Source organism: Fusarium coffeatum (assembly GCF_003316985.1).
Source record: "Fusarium coffeatum strain FIESC_28 chromosome Unknown BRIP53273_contig_441, whole genome shotgun sequence".
Lineage (NCBI taxonomy): Eukaryota > Fungi > Ascomycota > Sordariomycetes > Hypocreales > Nectriaceae > Fusarium > Fusarium coffeatum.
Window position 1 is genome coordinate 1 of NW_022158230.1, and position 18244 is coordinate 18244.

The 18244-nt window shown below is 50.4% G+C and overlaps 6 protein-coding genes across 6 annotated transcripts; 4 read left to right on the forward strand and 2 right to left on the reverse strand.

The window, feature by feature from the left end:
- Positions 1-589: 589 nt before the first annotated feature.
- FIESC28_11604 (uncharacterized protein) lies at positions 590-1891 on the reverse strand (the record flags this gene model as incomplete). The annotated part of the gene is made up of 3 exons (XM_031165724.1): positions 590-1642; positions 1695-1819; positions 1879-1891. 3 exons carry the CDS (start codon positions 1889-1891, stop codon positions 590-592), a joined length of 1191 nt encoding a protein of 396 aa, XP_031010212.1.
- Positions 1892-2273: 382 nt separating this feature from the next.
- FIESC28_11605 (uncharacterized protein) lies at positions 2274-3760 on the forward strand (the record flags this gene model as incomplete). Its single annotated transcript, XM_031165725.1, has 4 exons — positions 2274-2412; positions 2462-2516; positions 2659-2924; positions 2973-3760. The coding sequence occupies 4 exons, from the start codon at positions 2274-2276 to the stop codon at positions 3758-3760; spliced, it is 1248 nt and encodes a 415-aa protein (XP_031010213.1).
- A 405-nt stretch (positions 3761-4165) lies between these two features.
- Positions 4166-4459, forward strand: FIESC28_11606 (uncharacterized protein; the record flags this gene model as incomplete). Its single annotated transcript, XM_031165726.1, has 1 exon — positions 4166-4459. One exon carries the CDS (start codon positions 4166-4168, stop codon positions 4457-4459), a length of 294 nt encoding a protein of 97 aa, XP_031010214.1.
- A 1712-nt stretch (positions 4460-6171) lies between these two features.
- Positions 6172-8514, forward strand: FIESC28_11607 (uncharacterized protein; the record flags this gene model as incomplete). Its single annotated transcript, XM_031165727.1, has 1 exon — positions 6172-8514. One exon carries the CDS (start codon positions 6172-6174, stop codon positions 8512-8514), a length of 2343 nt encoding a protein of 780 aa, XP_031010215.1.
- Positions 8515-9105: 591 nt separating this feature from the next.
- On the forward strand, positions 9106-9348 carry FIESC28_11608 (uncharacterized protein; the record flags this gene model as incomplete). Its single annotated transcript, XM_031165728.1, has 1 exon — positions 9106-9348. The coding sequence occupies one exon, from the start codon at positions 9106-9108 to the stop codon at positions 9346-9348; it is 243 nt and encodes an 80-aa protein (XP_031010216.1).
- A 203-nt stretch (positions 9349-9551) lies between these two features.
- FIESC28_11609 (uncharacterized protein) lies at positions 9552-17705 on the reverse strand (the record flags this gene model as incomplete). The annotated part of the gene is made up of 5 exons (XM_031165729.1): positions 9552-9598; positions 9656-11306; positions 12445-13954; positions 14006-15416; positions 15473-17705. The coding sequence occupies 5 exons, from the start codon at positions 17703-17705 to the stop codon at positions 9552-9554; spliced, it is 6852 nt and encodes a 2283-aa protein (XP_031010217.1).
- Between the last annotated feature and the right edge of the window lie 539 nt (positions 17706-18244).

Below are 18244 nucleotides of genomic sequence, written 5' to 3' on the forward strand. Positions count from 1 at the left end.
CATACCGCTAGACCATCAGGCCGGACACTAGATCCTAGTCATTTGTTAGTGTCATTCGTGCAATTTTCAATATATATAGCCTGATACTCTATCGTGTTCAATGTTCGAACGCATCTGATCCAAAGAGTTGGCGGTACCCGAGAGCATTCGATGGCTTATTCAGTGCGGGAGGATTGTGGCTCTCATTGGTGCTCGGCTAGGGGCATTTTGACGAGCTAATCTGGCAGTGACACAAGTCTGCCTGATTAACAGAACCGAGGGGAAAGCTGTGGAGCTATCCATCTGACAATACATTGAGAAACTGGCCATTGATGTATTCATCACAATACAATGTCCTCACTTTCATAGTATAATCATTTTGAAGCAAGCATGGTATTCATCAAATAGCTATAGTATCACCTCCAAAACGCCTCGCTAGTTATGGCCCCATATCGGCCCAGTCTGATCGACCCTTGAATCTTAAAAATACAAACCCCAACATCTACTCCTCAGCAATATCAGTAGTGCTTTCTGTGCTCATGCCTGAGGACCTTCTCAGCTTGATTCGAATAGAATTCCGCGGTTTGGGTTTCTTCACTGGATGAGAGCTCTATTTCTCAGGCTCCAGATGAGACCACTCGGGAATGGCTTTGATCTGCTGCCACATAAACTTCTCAAGTTTGTTGGCCGACTTTGCGTACGGCGTGCTCTCGTTATTGTACTTCCGGCAATTGTCGAAGACCAACTTGGCATCCTTGATGAAATCTTCAGGTGTGAGGTATTGGTCGGCCTCTAGCTTACTCTCCATAGTGCTCAGATCCATGGGCTCCTTGATCACCTCGTAGTAATCAGCGACGTCGTCCCTATTGACGGGTACCAGGAACGGCCATGCTGAATTATGGTTCTGGAGATCGTTCAATAGATGAAGAAGCTGGTTGTAGTTGGGTCCATGGCGAGGTTGGCGGGCGAGTTCGTCCATGTCTGGTGACCATCCCGACGCTCGAATGGCCGGAATGTCAAGAGGGTTAATTTCTTTGATTCCGTTCTTCCAATCCTTCGGAGGGGCATGGATGTTATGGGATTTCGAGTAAGCTCGAATCTTTGCTTGGACGCATTCTTTCTGCTTAAGGAGCATACGTCCCATCTCAAGATAACGGATCCGTGGCAGCATAGAACACTGCATGATCGTACCACCTTCGTAATCCTTGATGTAACCCATCCATACCTTCTTGTCGAGGGTAATCTCTTTGGTGAAGCCCTGCTTCTTGAAGTAGCCAATCGCATAGTTGTCGGCATACGTCAAGAAATGCATCACATCGCTCGTCGCTTTAACGTAGTCTTTCAAGTGAGACATGAGATGGGCACCGTATCCTTTGACTTGCTGGTCAGAACTAATGGCACAGAAGACGATTTCGGCGAAACGGCGTCCCTTGAATGGTCGATATGTGATTCCTCCCACAACTTCGAGCGGCTTCTTGACGATGGCGATGGACAAATGAGTTCGGTCGTAGACAAGTCGCGCAATATAATCCTTAGGCATTTTTGGGAGTTGTTTTTGAAAGATACATTTTAGTCCGGTTAAGATGATGAGTGCTTCGCGTTCATTGTCGTTGTTGACTACTCGGAATTCGATCTCGCCATTGCGCTCTTCGATGACAGCAGGCTAGAAGTTCTTGTTAGAATATATGCGCATGTATTCCTTTGCTTATATTTACCTTTTCAGGGAATGGGATCCTCTTGATTTCTGGCTTCTTTTCTGGTGGTTCGGCGGAGTCATCTTGCTTAATGCGCTTCGATGGGGTAGGAGACGAGGGCTCCTCCTCAGCTTTGCGCTTCCCGTCTGGAATCACTTGTTAGTACTTCCGTCCTGATCGCGGTCGCATAGAGGGTAGGACTCACTCTCTTCTGACATGATTAACGTGGGCACAACCCCAGGTTGTTGTGTTCGGATAGGATTAATGTAGGGAGAAGTTAAGGTATGATAGGATGCAGCATCATGATAGCGGAGTGAAGCGCGTCGAGATCGTCCGTGCACTGCTTATGTCATTCGATGTGGGTCCTAAATTGAGGGAAGGAGGGACAGGGGCACCCGTGCACTAAACCTATTATGTGTATCGGCCACGATGCGCCATCGTAAGCTCATGAAGCTTCCCCAGAGCATCTCTTCCATCAACAGCAGCTACCAAAGTTGACAGTTTGCCAGCAACTTTCCCCCGCAAAACGTTCAATTCTTTTTTGAAGGAATTCCAAACAAAAACCCGATCACAACTTCAGTTTCCTCCCCAACGAAGCCTATGGATTCTTCGCTGCATGAGGTCTGGCAAGCTGCTGCTGGCAGTCCCTTCTTTCCTACCGTGAATAAGGACACCCAGTTCACGTTGGCCTTTGCCTTGCTGTTTGTCGGCTTCTTCCTCGCTGGTGTCTTTGCCCTGAGTATGCGTCATCGACTCTCGCTCTATTTCTTCTTGCTGATCATTTTTAGACCGCACTTTCATCAACGTTCCCCTACTAGGTGTTCCGGCTTCCCTCGCTATTGCGTACGTTTCCTCTCGACCGTCAATTGCCGCCTCAAAATACTTACTTCAGCAGGTTCGGAGTCGTTTACATGTTCTGTGGAGTCGGAGTCTACGTCTAAGATACCCAAAAAGTCCTCATTTCGGTCGATTTCGTGTAAAATAGTTGGAGCAATCAAGAGAAGACGCTACTTCGCGCGCCAATTGCCTTTCTGCCTGTTTTTGAACCTTTCATTCACGCACCTTTCCCAAACAACCACAGCCGCAACCTCGATATGTCTGCAGAAACCCAACCTATTTTCCGCGCGGTCGCGACTTCGACCAGACCACTGTATCAACTTTTGAGGTGCATCAACTTTGCACCCAGGGTTCATGTTCAAATTACAGAGGACGGCGTTCGTTTCGCTTCCGATCATGCGCGGGTGATGCAGGGTGAGTTTTGCTAGAGGTATGAGAATGGACAAAACTGATAGCCAGTAGGTGTTGCGTTTCTCGACAAATCTCTCTTTTCTTCTTATACGGCCAATGTACCCGCTCAGGACACCGAAGACGCACCTGAGCTTCCTAATTTCCAACTTTCCTTGTCGTCCGTACTTGAGGTACTCCAGATTTTTGGAGCCGTAGATGTGGCCACTCGCGCTCAAAAAGCAGAGCAAGATCCGTACCGCAGCAATCTCCGGAACTATCGCCCTGATGCATTCAGCAACCAAACCCTTGGTATTTCTGGCACTTGCACTCTCCTGTACGCCGAAGAAGGGGACCCTTTTAAGATCACCATCGAGGAATCTGGCGTGAAGACAACTGCATCTCTGACCACCTACTTACCAGAGATACCTGACGACATTCCTTTTGACCGCACTGATCTGACTTTCAAAATCATCATGCAATCTCGAACTTTGCTCGATTCTCTCGCGGAGATTTCTCCAACAGCGCCTCTGAGATTGACGATAACGGCCACTAAAAGCTCGCCTTTTCTATCAATCGCTGGTGTGGGAGATCTAGGAAGTTCGGGCGTGGATTTTGCACGAGGAAGGGAACTTCTTGAGACGTTTACCATTCAAGACCGTTGGTCACAGTCCTATAAGTTCGATTTTATCAAGAATTCGACAGAAGCGATGCGAATCGCCAGCAAAGTCAGCTTACGAGGTGATTCACAGGGTGTTCTGAGTCTGCAGTTCATGGTGAATGTAGAGGGTGGCAAGCAAAGCTTTTTGGACTTTCGATTTGTGCCATTTCTGCAGAACGAGGACGACGATGAAGCTGACTGAGTGTATCGGACTGGATCATGTTTACCATAAAACTACGATAATCTAAAGATAATGTCTCTTGCCCAACCTTTCAATATCTCGCGTGCTTCCTGGATTTATGTCTAACGGCTCTTGGCAAGCTTGATTAATGGTTTCGTATTAAAACCATGCCTTAGGTCCCCTCGGTCTGGTGCTCCCTTGATCCGTCAACGGAATGTAAGCCCTTGCAATCTGGAACACCCCACCTAGAAGTCATCACGATCGGAATGATGGACCCAGCCTCTTCTCACATCACTGCATCCATCAGAAAGTCGAGCCCAGATGGTAATTGAAAAGGGACACGATGCCGTCTTGACCTTTTGATCCTGTCCTTCACCACAACCATATTCTAAAACACACTGCTGAGCAGAGTGGCTATTACCCAACATGAACCAATATCGAGAGATCAAAATCGCCATGTCGTCAAGACCTACCACAGCTAGCACAGTTATTGAAAAGCCCAACAGGAAGGCTGTCTGGCCTAGCTGTCTCTTCAACTTCAACCCTATCAAGACTTGGGCCACAACCATGTTCGGAAACAAACCTGCATACGTCGAGCTGGACGACGACTCTGAGCCGTTGCTGGATGACATGCGAGCACCCAGACCTGCAAATGTTGTTTCGAGTTACATGCGCCGGGCCGCTTCACGAACGATTAGGAAATACAACCGGCTGCCATGAGTTTCGGCCATACGATGGAAAGATGGAAGATCCGAGCACACGGCGGGCCTGTTTGATGCTATGGGATTTATAAAAGAATTATGGATTTACATATGATATGAGTTATGACAAAAGTACACAAAAGGGAGTTCAGGATGATGGAGTTATGGGCACAGAAACTTGTCTTATATGCGCACGATATTTCGACTTACGGTTATTTATCAGATATTTTTAAACGTTGATCTACGTCTAAGCAAAAATGTGCCTTCTAATGATCTGAGAAGTTCAGTAACAAGAAAAGCAAGTTTGAAGGAAAAGTGTGAACTCAGGTAGGTCCAAGGCAAAGAAAGACTGTATTGGCAGGTGCAGGCGGAGCAGGGGACTTACAATCACAAGCAGGTGTGATCCTTCCTTCCTCTTCGAATAGGTAGACAATCTTCCATTTCAACTGCGTCACCTCCACTGCCAATCGCACATCTTGTCTCCTACACCTTGAATCAATTTTTCTAGAAGAGCTATTGGATACAAGTTCTGCATTGACTGATCTTCACCGCCGCCCTGTCGACAACTTGTTTCATGTTGAGGCAACCATCTGGTCAATCCTCCATGCAAGAAACCGCATCTTACCGCTCGATTATTGCGAGAAGAGAATAAAGTATTGTCAATGCACGCGGGGAGTTCTCTTTCCCGTTCCGCTTCCGATGATCAGCAACAAGGCCGATAGATTAATCGTTCGTCGACAAGGCATCTTGCCATAACCTTCCAAGGCACCAACAACCATTGTGCACGCTCTCGATCTACCGCTCCGTTCATCTCAGGGCTCACCTTTCAGGTCACGATGCAGCGCTCCGAACTCTGGGGGCTGCCATACAGAAAGTTCTGCAAGCCATATGCAGGCTGACAGAGGCATCTGTTTCTATTGCTGCATCATTCCGTTCCGCCTGATCCCCGATGCTGCGATACTACCAGGCTGCATAGGCCTTCGGACGTCAAGACGACCTTCTACCAACGGATAACAGCTTTAACATGTTGCACGGGCCTTTCTCCCGGGTCAACCTATCCAATCAATGTCCCTCCGGATAGAATCGAGAGTTCGAACCAACTAAATGATACGTTTAAGTGGTTGGTAAGTGTCGCACAAAGCTGAATACGATGACCAGGCCTCGACATTCAAAGCAAGACATCTTGATTCTTGCAGGCCTGGAATAGCAGCCCTGAATAGAACCTGTTACTGCCAATCGGCGACCAATCAGCGCAACATAATCCTTCTAGTACATTGCCTATTGCTAGAGAAATGCTTGCTTGCAGCTTGGGATGCATATCGCTCCACAACACCATAGTCAAGCATGGCTTTCCAGACCCAAGGAGGATCACAGGAGCCCCCCAGGAATGATTCCCCTGGGTTCGTTACACCGTCTTCGTACTCGATTATATATCACTGAATCAATTCCGCGATATTATCATTACTCACTTGTTTGCAGACCAAAATTGTTCGAGACTTCCGCATTCGGGTCCGTTGAACTTTGGATCCATCTAACGAAGCCTCTACCGGCGATTAGGAATGACAACGTTCCCACCGGAGAGAAAACATATACTTGACGCCTTTTCTCGATAAACTCTCTTCTCAACGCACTTCATTCATTCTTCTTTCTTCTCTAAGATATGCGAAACATTTTTTCGCTTTCTTTTCGTTTCATCTTTTGTTACGCCGGGCGTTCTGCTGGCCAGTTACAATGCCTGGCTTGATTCGGCGACTTATAACTCCTCAACGGTCAAAGCCCAGTACTCGAGATCGGGTACAGGATCAAGATCGCAATCATGCGCCCAATGATGAACTTACCGATTCATGCGAGGACTTAAGTTCTTGCTGCGCCAAGAAGTCTACACAAAAGAGGACCAACAGCACAAAGCCGCGAGTGTCACGGCTTCCTGTGCCAAAGAAAAGCTCGGCAATAGCGACGCCTGTTACTATTCAAAGAGTGCCAGACGTTCAACGTATTACGCATCCAGTCCCGGTCCATGCTTTGCCAACCCCTCAATTGAGAGCTCCTTCGATCAGCTCTTCCTGCTTTGAGGGACGAAATGCAGCCCTTGAGGCTCTCACAGGCAGTGAGCCCACCAACAGAAGGCCTGCACATGTTCTTTGTCCTGTTGAGCACGGGCAAGCCCACCCACATTCCTACCACCACTTTCATTCCTCCCAATCCTCTCAGTACATGCGCCCCCCTCGCTCTAGACACGGCCACTCTAGCTCTGTCAATGACAATAGCTCGTACCGTGAGAGGATCTCGCCCGAGGCGTCGATTCTTTCTTTGTCGGACCATGGCGCTGGTGGTTACGATGTCGAGCCAACCAGCCGGCCGCTTGACCAGCCCATGTATGACGGTCAAAGCCTTGGCTCGTCATCAGACAGTGTTGACCGTCTATTTCGTGAGACCGATGAAGCATTCAAAGCTCTAGGGTCTGCACTTAGAGAGACGCAGCGCGCATCACAGATATCTGTTTTACCATCACCACCATCACCACCTGGAATACCTACTACATATCACAAGCATTCCAAATCCATGCCTTTGCCTGCGGGCTTCCAGAAACATGGGAGATTGAGAGGCGAGGAATCGTCCTCGATCTCCTCCCAAAGGTCATCTCCAGACAGACGGACATCGGTGGTCAAGAAGCCCCAAAGAAAGAAGCAGAGTTTCGTTGGGCAGTCATTTTCCAGGGCAGCGATCCGTACTCCACGATGGACTTTATCGGAGAACGTGACAGACATCCTAACAGGCCAGCGTTTCCGGCGCATCGAAGCTGATGAGATGCTGACACCCGACCGCATCGAAGCGGTGCGCAAGAAACGAGAAGCGGCGCAACAATTAGACGAGGAACGTGCTGAGGAGCGTGCCAAAGAGCGATGCTCAATCGACTCGATCCGGAGTGTGACTTCAGATAACTCCGAGACAGACGTCGAACCATTTCATCTTGACGAACTCGCATCTCGAATTAGAGCGAGACAAGCTGCGGAGAACATGTCCATTCCGGTCGAAGCAACGCCTCCAGCTCCAGAGCTGACCCCTGACCTGGAGTCTATTCCTCGAAACTTTTCGAAGCCTATGTCTGTGGTCGGAGACGATGAATACATCAGAAGTGGACAGGAGAAAAGCGAGGCTTCACCGAATGCTTCACCGAATGCTTCACCTCAGATGCCAACCAGGAATCCAGCGCGTGTCGGTACAGAGGCTGTAGAAATACTGCCAGCGATTCCAGAGGTTGTGGGAACAGCGGCAGCCAAGTCACAACCCGAACCGTCGATTGATGCACCAGCCTCTGCGACTCCCAACCTGAATATGGAGGAGACGGATGAATACTTTTACTTGAAGAGTACACCCTATACTCTCACCAAGCCTTCTTTCCGCCATGGACCTATCACCCTCGCCAAAGCTGAGGTGGGCAAAGGGGTCAAGACAATGGACGATACACTAGACTGGACAGCATTCCAGATGGCGATTTTAGGAGGAGCCGGAGATTTCTTCCAAGACATGTCCATCGACGAGGACACGAAGCAGGTGGAAGAAATCACGTCATGGTTTGACACGTTTGGCTTCGAGACATATGGGGTGCTGATCGGAGACGTGCCTGAGCCAGAACCTGAGCCTGAGCCAGCGCATTCGCATACGCATGTTCCATCGCTGCGATCGTCTTCTCATAGCACCTACTCGTCAACACCTTCAACCATCGACACGGACATTGACCTGCCGATCCCGGTGGGTGCTGAGTTCCCTTCCGGGTTCTGGAACGCCCCGGCGCCCGGTCAGGCTCTGGACAAAGCTAAGTTCTTTAACAGTACAGGACTCAAACGATGGGTTGGCGAAGGACGTCCCAAACGCCCGACTTCGCACGAGGAGGAGGGAGAGGGAAGCCTACCGCCGAGTCCGATGATGCCTCTCGTGGTTCATATGAGCGATGGCGACGCCGATTTTCCGGATACGGTACCGATGGGTTATAACCTGCATCACGATTTAGGTGACTTTTTGAGATGGGAGGCGGAGAATGTGTATGCATCTGGGTTTAGCATGTCACCTTGAAGATGACTTGCGTTCATTCTTTTGATCTTGGCTGATACCATGGGTTTGCATTTGAGAATTGGGATGCTGATATATCCCCTGCATGAGATTTCACTTCTTTACTTACCACGTTATACCTAGGCATTGAAGGCGCTTGAAGCATTTACCTACCTAATATAGAACGATCACGACGTTGATACGAAGTATCACGCAGATAGATGAACTAAAAGAATTGATATTTGTTTGAGATGGTATTTGAGATGGTATTTGAGATGCTCCAGATGTTGACAGTGATAAAACGAAGTTAGGGGATGGACCACTAAACCAATCAACATTATTACTGCTACTCATGACAACCCCACATTGTTTACATCTCACCTTGGCTTCATTCTACCATTGCACATCTCAATCATAACCTCAATATAAGAAACGAAACAAGATTAAACGAAAAGCGACTAAACAAGAATCATCATCTACTCGCTTATCGTCAAACTGCCTTTGATTCTATTTTCATAAAAATCGGCCCTTCTACCAAACCAGTCACACCGCACTCTCATCACAACAAAAGCCCTTTGTCAACCCATCTCAAAGACAAACTCCCCACCAGCAAAAATGCTCCGACGTCCCGCAACTACACTGCACATCACCTCAGAAGACGTCGCATCTTACGAGGACCGACGCGCCCGCGAGGCCCTTGTCGCAGCGCAGCAAGCCCGAAGAGCTGCCGCTGTAGCTGCTGCGCAGCAGAGTCAGGCGGATATGGAGGGCGTGCATCAGGCGCTTCAGGAGAGGGAGAGGGATGATGATCTGAGAAGGGCTAGAGAGGACAGAATTGGTGTTTCGAGAAGACGTTGATGGAGGATGGTCACTGTATGATTTTTTACGACAATGGGTCTGTTTTGTTTGATGGGATTCATCTATTCATTCTTATTACTTTTATAGTTCTTTTGATACATATAAAAATGCTCTGCGTGAGCTACGTCAACTATTAAGCAAAATGCGACTTTTTCCCAAAAGCCCATGCGACATATTATATACAGAAAGCAATGACTCCTCTTCTATCCTTTCCATGCAAGATATGCGAAAAATGAAAGTACCATCCAAACTACACGCCATGATGTAGTCCATAATTCTCGACCGATTACTCCAAGAGCTTTCTTACCACCAATACGTTTATCCTGAACGCCTGGAGTGTAGAGATTGTCGTCAAGGTTAATACGTGGTCCGCCAGCAGACCCCCAGCCCCAGCGCTTGTCGGTACGTCGGGCCTGCCATCGTCCTGATGTCTGGCCAGGAGATGCACTTCGCCCGTTGCGTGGTGCTGCGGCTGATAGGCGTGAGGGAAGATGGTGCGCTGAAGTGCCGGAGGATGTTGTGTTGCGGTATGATGAAGCCTCGGGAGGGTCCATTTTGTCCTTGTATACAGGCAAAACGCTTGAGGCTGATGATTTCTCGGGTTCGAGGGCGAAAGGGGTGAGTGAAAGTACAGGAACGAGCGCTGCGCGAACAGCGAGAAGAACGACTGTTGCCACGCCAAAGACGATATACTGCATATAAGTATGAATCTGGTTAGGCAGGAGACACATATGAGTCTGGATAGTCTGCTCTGGTGCTCCAGGCAGCGGCTTGCCCTTATCATCGACGGGATTCCACATGCTGGCCATGAGGAAACCAGGCGTGGGAACACCCATGGCCATACTCATACTCTTGACGGTGATTTCACGGACGTTCTCCTTAGCGTCGGAGTGTACGACCTCACAGTAATCGTGGTCATCACCTGAAAAGACATGCTTGATGTTCCCTATGCTCTTCACCAACTTGACTGAATCAAGCTCGTTCAGAACGTTCTGGTATTGATATCCACCAACAATGCTCAAAGCGTTTCGGTTGTCAGGGAATACAGGCTCCTTTTGGCCCTTGGGAGGTTTCGTCGGTGGCCAATGTTCTCGTTGAGGTCCGCAAGGTGTTCCAGGGGGTCGGTAAAGAGGAACATGAGTAAGAAGGATCGTAGGAAAGTCGGGACCATCGCCTTTCTGTGCTTCGACGCTGTTTCCCCAAGTAGGTTTCGATTTGTCCAGCTCCTCAACATTGTGAGGATATCGCAGACCCCCCTTGAGATCGTAATAGTGTCGCAGCTCCTCCTCGGCTGCCTTTCGCTTTAGTGCCTTGACATTATCCAGAAACTCGTTCACAGGACCGAAGATGGGCTTCAGATCATGCTTGTTCTTATACTCCGAGGTATCAGCGCTCAACGAGACTGAATCGACGGATACAAGGGTGTGGTTTCCGATAACGTCAACACGGTTGACATCGCCAAAGAATGCCTCGAAGCGATCTCGAACAGGCACTTGAACCTGCGCACCGAAACCCAAGTCGTGATTTCCAGGCAAACTGGCCACCAGCTTTCGTCCACGCTGCCAAGATCCAGGTACTTCGCCGCCATCGTTGAAATGCTCAAAGAAGATATCTCCGAATCGCTCGTACTCGTGCAACCAGAAATCCTCGCCGTACTTATTGTGCCACGACTCAACCAGTTTCTTCTCATCCTTGGAACGACCCCGTCCCCATTTTGGATCGACGAATTTACCCTCTCGAGTCTTCCACTCACGGCCACCATCGAATAGATCGCCGAGGAAGAATAAACTGTCTGGGTGTAGGCGGCCTTGCATCGCTCGGTAGCCACGTCGGAGGTAGTTGTCGGTTATCAGAACTGTTAAAGGGTTGAGAGGCCATGGTCGGCCAGGGTAGGAATGCGGATCGATGATTTGAGGATCGGCGACGAAGACGAGGTGGTGAGGTTTCGCATCTTTGGGCTGTACATCGTCAGTCTCTGTTCCCTCACATTTGGCTTTCTGAACATACCCATTTCTCCCAATGATCCCAATCGCAACTCGCGACCTTGCTATTGAACACCCATCTCTCCCCATACAACAGCACAAAGAACCAGAACAACGCCAACAGGTGAGGAAAGCTCAATAACCGTCTCGAAGTTAGGTTTCGCTGTAACCGTCGTACAACCCGTTCACCCGTCGCTATAGCTATGCGCTTTCCCGGACCAGCAGCCCATACTCTTAACTGGTACGCCGCTTGCTTTGCGTGGGCTGATAGTACAGGGCCTATTGACTGAAGGTTCCTTGGGATCGTCGAACTGGTACGATGCTGGAAAGGGCGCGACATGTTGGCGCCATGCCCCGAAAACCGCACACGAGAGGCTAATTGTTGAGAGGTCGCAGCGTATGTTCTTGCTGTGTCGTATTTCGTCCGGAAGAGTGTTGTGTAGTCTGCGTTGATCGACAGTTCAAGGGACAAGGAGACCCCTTGATGCGAATGACGATGTTTCAGTCAACAGCACTAGCGTCGTCTTGTGCCCTTTTTAATATCGGACCCTTATAATCGACAAATTCGCCGTCCAATGTCGCACAAAATTGGAATGTTTACAAGAAAAAAGAGAGACGTCGCGTGTTGGAGTTGAATTGCTCGTCTCCTCAAAAGAAACAAATACGTAGCTCTAAAGCTGTTGTGCCTCATGATTCGCCAACCTTTTTTCGGCGCCTGCAGGATGAATTTCTGGGGCCGGATTAGCGCTGAGAACCCCCGCTATTCAGGGGTTTTAGCGGGCGATAAAGCCGTATCGTTTCAGGGGCAGGACGGAATCTTTGCCGACGGACTAGTCTTGGCCTTCAAGTCGTCATGATCAAGTAAAAGTGAGCGAGTACAAAACTGAAGAGATCAAAACTCATCATTCATTCATATTTTGAGCCATAAAATTATACACGCCTGCTTTTTGCAACGGCCGTATGTACTAAAAACTAGATTTTGTCCAATAGAGAGCAAATATCTCTGAATATCTCCAAAACTCCATCTGAATGCCAAAGGCAAATGTCAAGATGCAAAACCATATGCAGAAATAAATCAAAAACACGCAGATAGTCCGTCTTGGACTTATCTTACACGATAAACATCAATGTCATCATCGTCATCTTCACTATAATCGTCATCCTCCGGTGGAGGAGGGTTGTTCCTAGCCTTTCTCCTGCTGCGGAAGCTGAGGAATCTCTTGATTCCACTTGGCTCCGCAGCGTCTGCGGCTCCAGCTTGGGCCATCTCTGGGTCCTGTTCAGGGACGGCTCCTGCGTCATTATCTTCCTCGTAGTCATAGAAGAGCTTTGGCACCAGCAGGCGGTATGGCTTGGTGATACCTGCAGGGTCCTTGGGGTTGATCTCAACGTTCAGGGTGATATCCAATCCACCCTCCAGATCAACGGCGTACTTGTCGGCCTGCTTCTTCTGCTTCACGGAAAGGCCAGTAGGTGTTCTGTAAAAGTTTCCAGGACGTGGCCCGGGTGGGACGTAACCGACAGCCTCTCGCGAGTGTGACATGGCTCGTCCTCCAACGGTTTGAGCTCGCTGAGGTGGTCGAGCCATGAAGTATGAGTCGTCGCCCTCGGTGTACTCATCATAGGCTGCACCGCCTCGAATACCTGAAGGACCAGGGCCCCCACGACGAGGAGACTGAGGCTCATCCCAGTACTGGTCATCATCATAATAGGGGTCAGGATAGGGGTCCTGGCCTTCCCATTCGCCGTTCATGCGATCATCTTCTTCAGCAGCAGCGCGACGCTGACTAGGTCGTCGAATAAAGCTGAAGAATCCAGCCTTCTTGCCTTCAGGAGCTTGGTCAACAGACATAGATCTCTGAAGCTTGGCAGGAGGAGGGCGCTCCGAGCTTGTTGAGTTACGTCGCGACAAGCTGCGGAACAAACCACCACCACCTCGTGTAACTGGAGGTCGAGATCCGCCGCGAACAGTCTCTCTGTTGAAGTCGGGGCGCGCATCGGAAGATGTAGACTTGCTTCTAGAAAGTGACAGTCTTCGGAGAAGGCCGCCCTGCTTAGGAGCAGGGCTTTCATCTCTCCCATCAGAAGATCCAGGAGGTGTCGGTGGTGGTGTGGTACCAGGCTGCCACTCGCGAATGGCGCACCAGTTCCGGTGAGGCAGAAGGTGCTTGTTGTTTCTTGGCTTGCCATCAACTCCTTGCTGGAAGAGGGGAATCATATCCTCATCGGTCTGCTTGTCGAAGTGGTGCACCTTGTTTCTTTTGTTCAGCACATCAGCCATCAGATCAGGAGGTGGTGTGTTAGCGATGGCCGATGAGATAATGTTGGGCATGTATCGCGGATCCTTGTGCTTGGCGAGACCAAGCTTGGGGTTGGAATAGAACTGTCCAACAGCCGCAAGATGGACGTCACCACTGAGGATGGTGACTCGAAGAGACTTGTCGATAGCAAGATCTTGCAAGTCCTCGACCACGACCGATCGCTCCTGCTTGTGGTTCTTGGCGGTCCAGTGGTCGTTGAGATCATCCAAGACCTCAACACCACCATCGATGTTGTTGAGGGCCTTGCCCAAGACACCGGTACGTCCGAGTGCCTTGACAGGATCCATAAGTCTGGAGGTCAAACTAAGAACAAGTCAGTCTCATGGTTATCAATAATCTTCAGAAGTCACTTACATGTTCTCCAACCAGACCAATCTGGGGTACGCGATAGGAATGCCCAAAAGCACAAGCAGATGCTCGACCTGGCCACGGCGGACCTCAGCGTAGAGGCGGTTCATGATCTTCTCCCATGTCTTATCAGAGACAACGTCATGTTCCGTCCTCTCAGTGCGGCAGTCAACAGCGAGAAGTCCGACCTTTGATCCAACAGACATGAACATACTGCGGCCAAGCTCGTTGATGTATGGACCAGGCTCGTTACCAAGGATCCAGCTTGGCTCAGTGTTCTCCATCTCAGTCAAAATGGACTGGTGCTGGAACAGCATGTAGTACTTGTGGGCGACCGCACCCAGACCACTCATGACGGGCGACTTCATATCGTGGTGAGGGTATGAGCCATATCCGTCAAAGATATCGTGGTCATCCCACATGTTGACCATGGGGATTTGTGAGTTCGCGAGGCCGAACAGGCCTTGGGAAAACCACATGCAGTACCGTTCCAGGTAGAAGGTTTCCAGCTCATCTTGCATCTCCTGCGTGAGAGCAGCAGTGTGCTTTTTGACAGGGTTGCGGATGCCGAGCCACTCCTTGAAGAGGCTGCATTCCTTCGACACACAGTCGTTGTAGATCTGGTCACCACCTCCAATCATGAGATGGAAAGGTCGAGATTGATGGTTGTTCAGAACATCGCGCCACATGGGGTCAGGTCCGCTCAGCTCATCGGGCTTCACGCTCGAGCTGAAACCGTTGCAGCTGTGGAACATCATGTTCATCGTCTCGCCCTTGGCAGGAACCCAGAAACCTGTGGCAGGACCACGGTTAATACGGTACGCAATGCGTTGCTGCGTCTCACGCAGCTCGACTTCGATGTTGAAACGCCAGAAAGTGCATCCACGCTCGGCGTGGAGTCTGTAGCCTCTGATATCCTTGAACTTCTGGACCTTCTCGCCATCGGCACCTGCGCGCTTTCTGCGGTTAGAGAACAGACCAGGCAACTCAGCAGGACCATCAGGACCGGCAAGCTCAAGTGGGGTGATGGTTTGCTCGTAGAGTCCTTCATCGGTCTCATCGCGAGAGAGATCCTTGGCCTCCTGAAGATGGTCCACAGGGCGCACATAGAGGGTTTCTCCTTTGCGACCCACCTTGGGGTGACCAGCGATGGGGTCGACAAACTCAGGAGACAGGTCTCCCTTGATGCTGTGAGGAGGTGCTGGCAGCAGGTCGAGACCTTGGACAAAGAGTCGCAGGGTAGGCGCAATGTCGTATGAAGAGTCGGAATCTTGAGTGACAATCATGACAGTACCACGCCACATCTCTCGCTCGGCCAGATTTCCTGCTCTGTTAGGGACCTTCTCACGCTTGATTCCGCAGTATCTCAGAAGAGGACCACACTTCATGTAAAGCGCAGGCTTGAAACGAGTAGGTGCTGGAAACGGGTTAGCAACGTTAGATCCAACAGTAAAAGGCCTGTGTAAAACTTACTCTGCTCATCGTACTCGCCATCGAAAGCCGCAGCGTTTCGTGGCGCAGAGAAGCTCTTCCTCTTATCTTGCTCCCACCAAGCCTTGTCTGTGTCTGGCTCAGCGATGGGAACGGGACCATCCTCAATTTCAAGGTAGGTTCCAGACAGGGTACCAGTTGTTCCCTTCCTCCACTCGTCTAGCCATTGAGGTGGCTGGTAAAGACCATCACCAGGGACCATCTCTTCTGGACGCTTGAAAACCATCCGTGACACGTGGTGTCCTTCAGAGCTTTCGGAGGAAAAGCTGTCTGCTCGCTCAGCTTTTCTGTTGACAGCCGCCTGGTTCTGGGCGAAAGTTGAATCATCCTTTCTGCCACCGCCAAGAAGCCTGGTACCGATGGACATGTTGCGTTGAGGTGGTGGGATGAACTCATCCTCATCGGCATACTGAACTCTGGGGGCAGGATCAGTAACACGTCGCTTGATGCCCTGGTTGTCACCAGGCATAGGGAACTGTTGACGAGTCGGCACATATTCAATTGAGGGTCTTCCTGTGTCTGCGGTCTGTGGAGGGTTAGGAGGAAGTTCCTTCTCCCTAGTGAAACGGTCATTAAGTTCTTGAGTAATCTGTTGAGTATTTTGTCGGGTAGGAAGTTCTTGGGTAGTCTGTCGAGTGGGAAGCTCTTGGGGAATCTGTCGAGTAGGAAGTAGGTCATCTTGGTCGTCATAATAGTAATCATCATCAAACTGGTGGCAGTATTTGGAAATTGGGTGTCCGTGAGGAGCGTGCCTCTCTGATAATACCCTACGAGGGTAGAGGTCAGCTGGGGGTGGCTTCTGGAGCTTGTTACTGCCACTTCTGGTTAAAGAGAAACCACTCTTTTGCGCAGGTGGTTGAACTGGTTGGGCCTGTTGGACTGGTTGGGTCGGTTGGGGCTGTGATCTAGGCGCGGATTGTTCAGGAAGCTGTACGTTATCTCGAGCCGCTCGCTCACGGAAACTCAAGTTGCGCTGTGGGATACCAGAGGCTGGCTCGACAGTTCTGGGAATAGCAGATTGAGGATCCATGTGCCTAGGCGCAGACTCAACTTCCTCTGGCTGGCGCATTGCGCCTGATCCATAAGTCGTATCATCTGGCCTATGCGCAACAGAACTGCGACGGCGATGCGAAGGACCTCTTTGCACAGTGACCTGAGGAGGTAGCTCCTGGTACACAAACGGAGAAGCAGTCTCTTCTCTCGGCGCATTCTGTGGAATGTCTTGGTAGGTGTCTTGTGGAACCTCGCGCTGTGCTTCTCTTTCTCTTTGAGCTTCCTTAGCAAAGTCTCGGGACACATCTCTGTGCGCCGAAGGCTGTCCAGCTGAAAAGAAAGCTCCACCACCTGATGGTCGCCTCTCACTATATGTGACAGAGGGTTTCCGTTCATGGGATTGCTGCACTTGCGGGCCTGTGGGTGCGGGCTGCTTTCCAGCCTTCAATGCCTGTCTGGCTCTGGCGCGTTTCTCGGCGGCTTCGACTCGGGCGCGTTTTTCCTCCTTGGTCATACTATCGAGCGTCAACTCTAGCCTTTGGAGGGGTGATCGGTCGTCTGCGTACGCTTTTTGACGTTTTGATGACCCGCCTGTTGGTCTCCTAGGCAATTGATCGTATGCGCTGGCGCTCGAACCTCGTCTTGAGAAATCTCCTTGGCCTTGATCATATCGCCGACCACCAGTCCTCTGGGAGGACTGCTGGTACTGTTCGTCTTCCATATCGTCGTCTTGTGAGTTAGGGTTGTAAGATGCAGATGCGTCGGGAGCGGTGTGGGTATAAGAAGAACCGCCGTTACCGTATGGATGGCGGTAGCTCACTGGCGGGCCGCGAGGAGCCTCTGGAGAAGTTGGAGGAGGCGACAATGGCTCGTTGGCGTAGTCTTGTTGCTGTCGACTGTTGTAACGAGGCTTGGAAGACTCTCCAGCAGCAATGTCTCGGCGGTAAGAGGATGGTCTGGGAGCTAGACCTTGAGGAGCGAAATTAGAAGCGGTAGGAGAATCATAAGGACTAAAGGTAGATTCAGAAAGAGCTTCAGTGCCCTGAGTTTGTGAAGAAACACGATTGGGATTCGATTTGCGAACTGGGGCAGCGTCGAGCGAAGATCTACGGTCAGCATTATAGGTATAGTCGTCCGACTCAGACCTGCGGCGGGTATGGCCCGCATAACCAGCCTGGGAGACCTTGGGCCCGGGCAATTGGCCCCAGTATGGCGTAGACATTGGAGGCTGACGGTTGGAGGGAACGTGCGGTGTGATTGGACCAACACGTTAGGGGCGAAAAAAAAGACAAGCAAGAAGAGACAAGTTATCGGGCGTTGTATCGCACGTTTGGAGGCGGGTAAAAGATGAGACCTCTTTTTTTGCTTGTGCTTGGGCTTGGAAGCGAACGAAGCTTGGGTTGATCAGGCGCTAGCGAAGGATGGCAGCCCAGCCCAGAAGATGGAGTTCCAGTTAGCTTAGCGGGGCCTTTTTTCTTGTCTAGGGCTCCTGCGAGCTGCCGGGCTAGCCTGATGCTATGCAGGACTGAATTGGAGGTGAAGAGAGAACAAGTGGAAGAAGAGTTTTCTTACGGTCTGCAGGGACCAGAACATCCAAGGGAGAGAAACGCGGGAGGTTGAGAGAAGAGATACGAACGATGACAGCACAGCTGCAGCCCAAAGCTGGAAACTGGTAAACTGGCCTCGTCTGCCTTGAATCCCAAATTGCCGCGGGTATACAGGGATTATGAGCCTCTAAGCTCAATAAGAGCTATTTACACC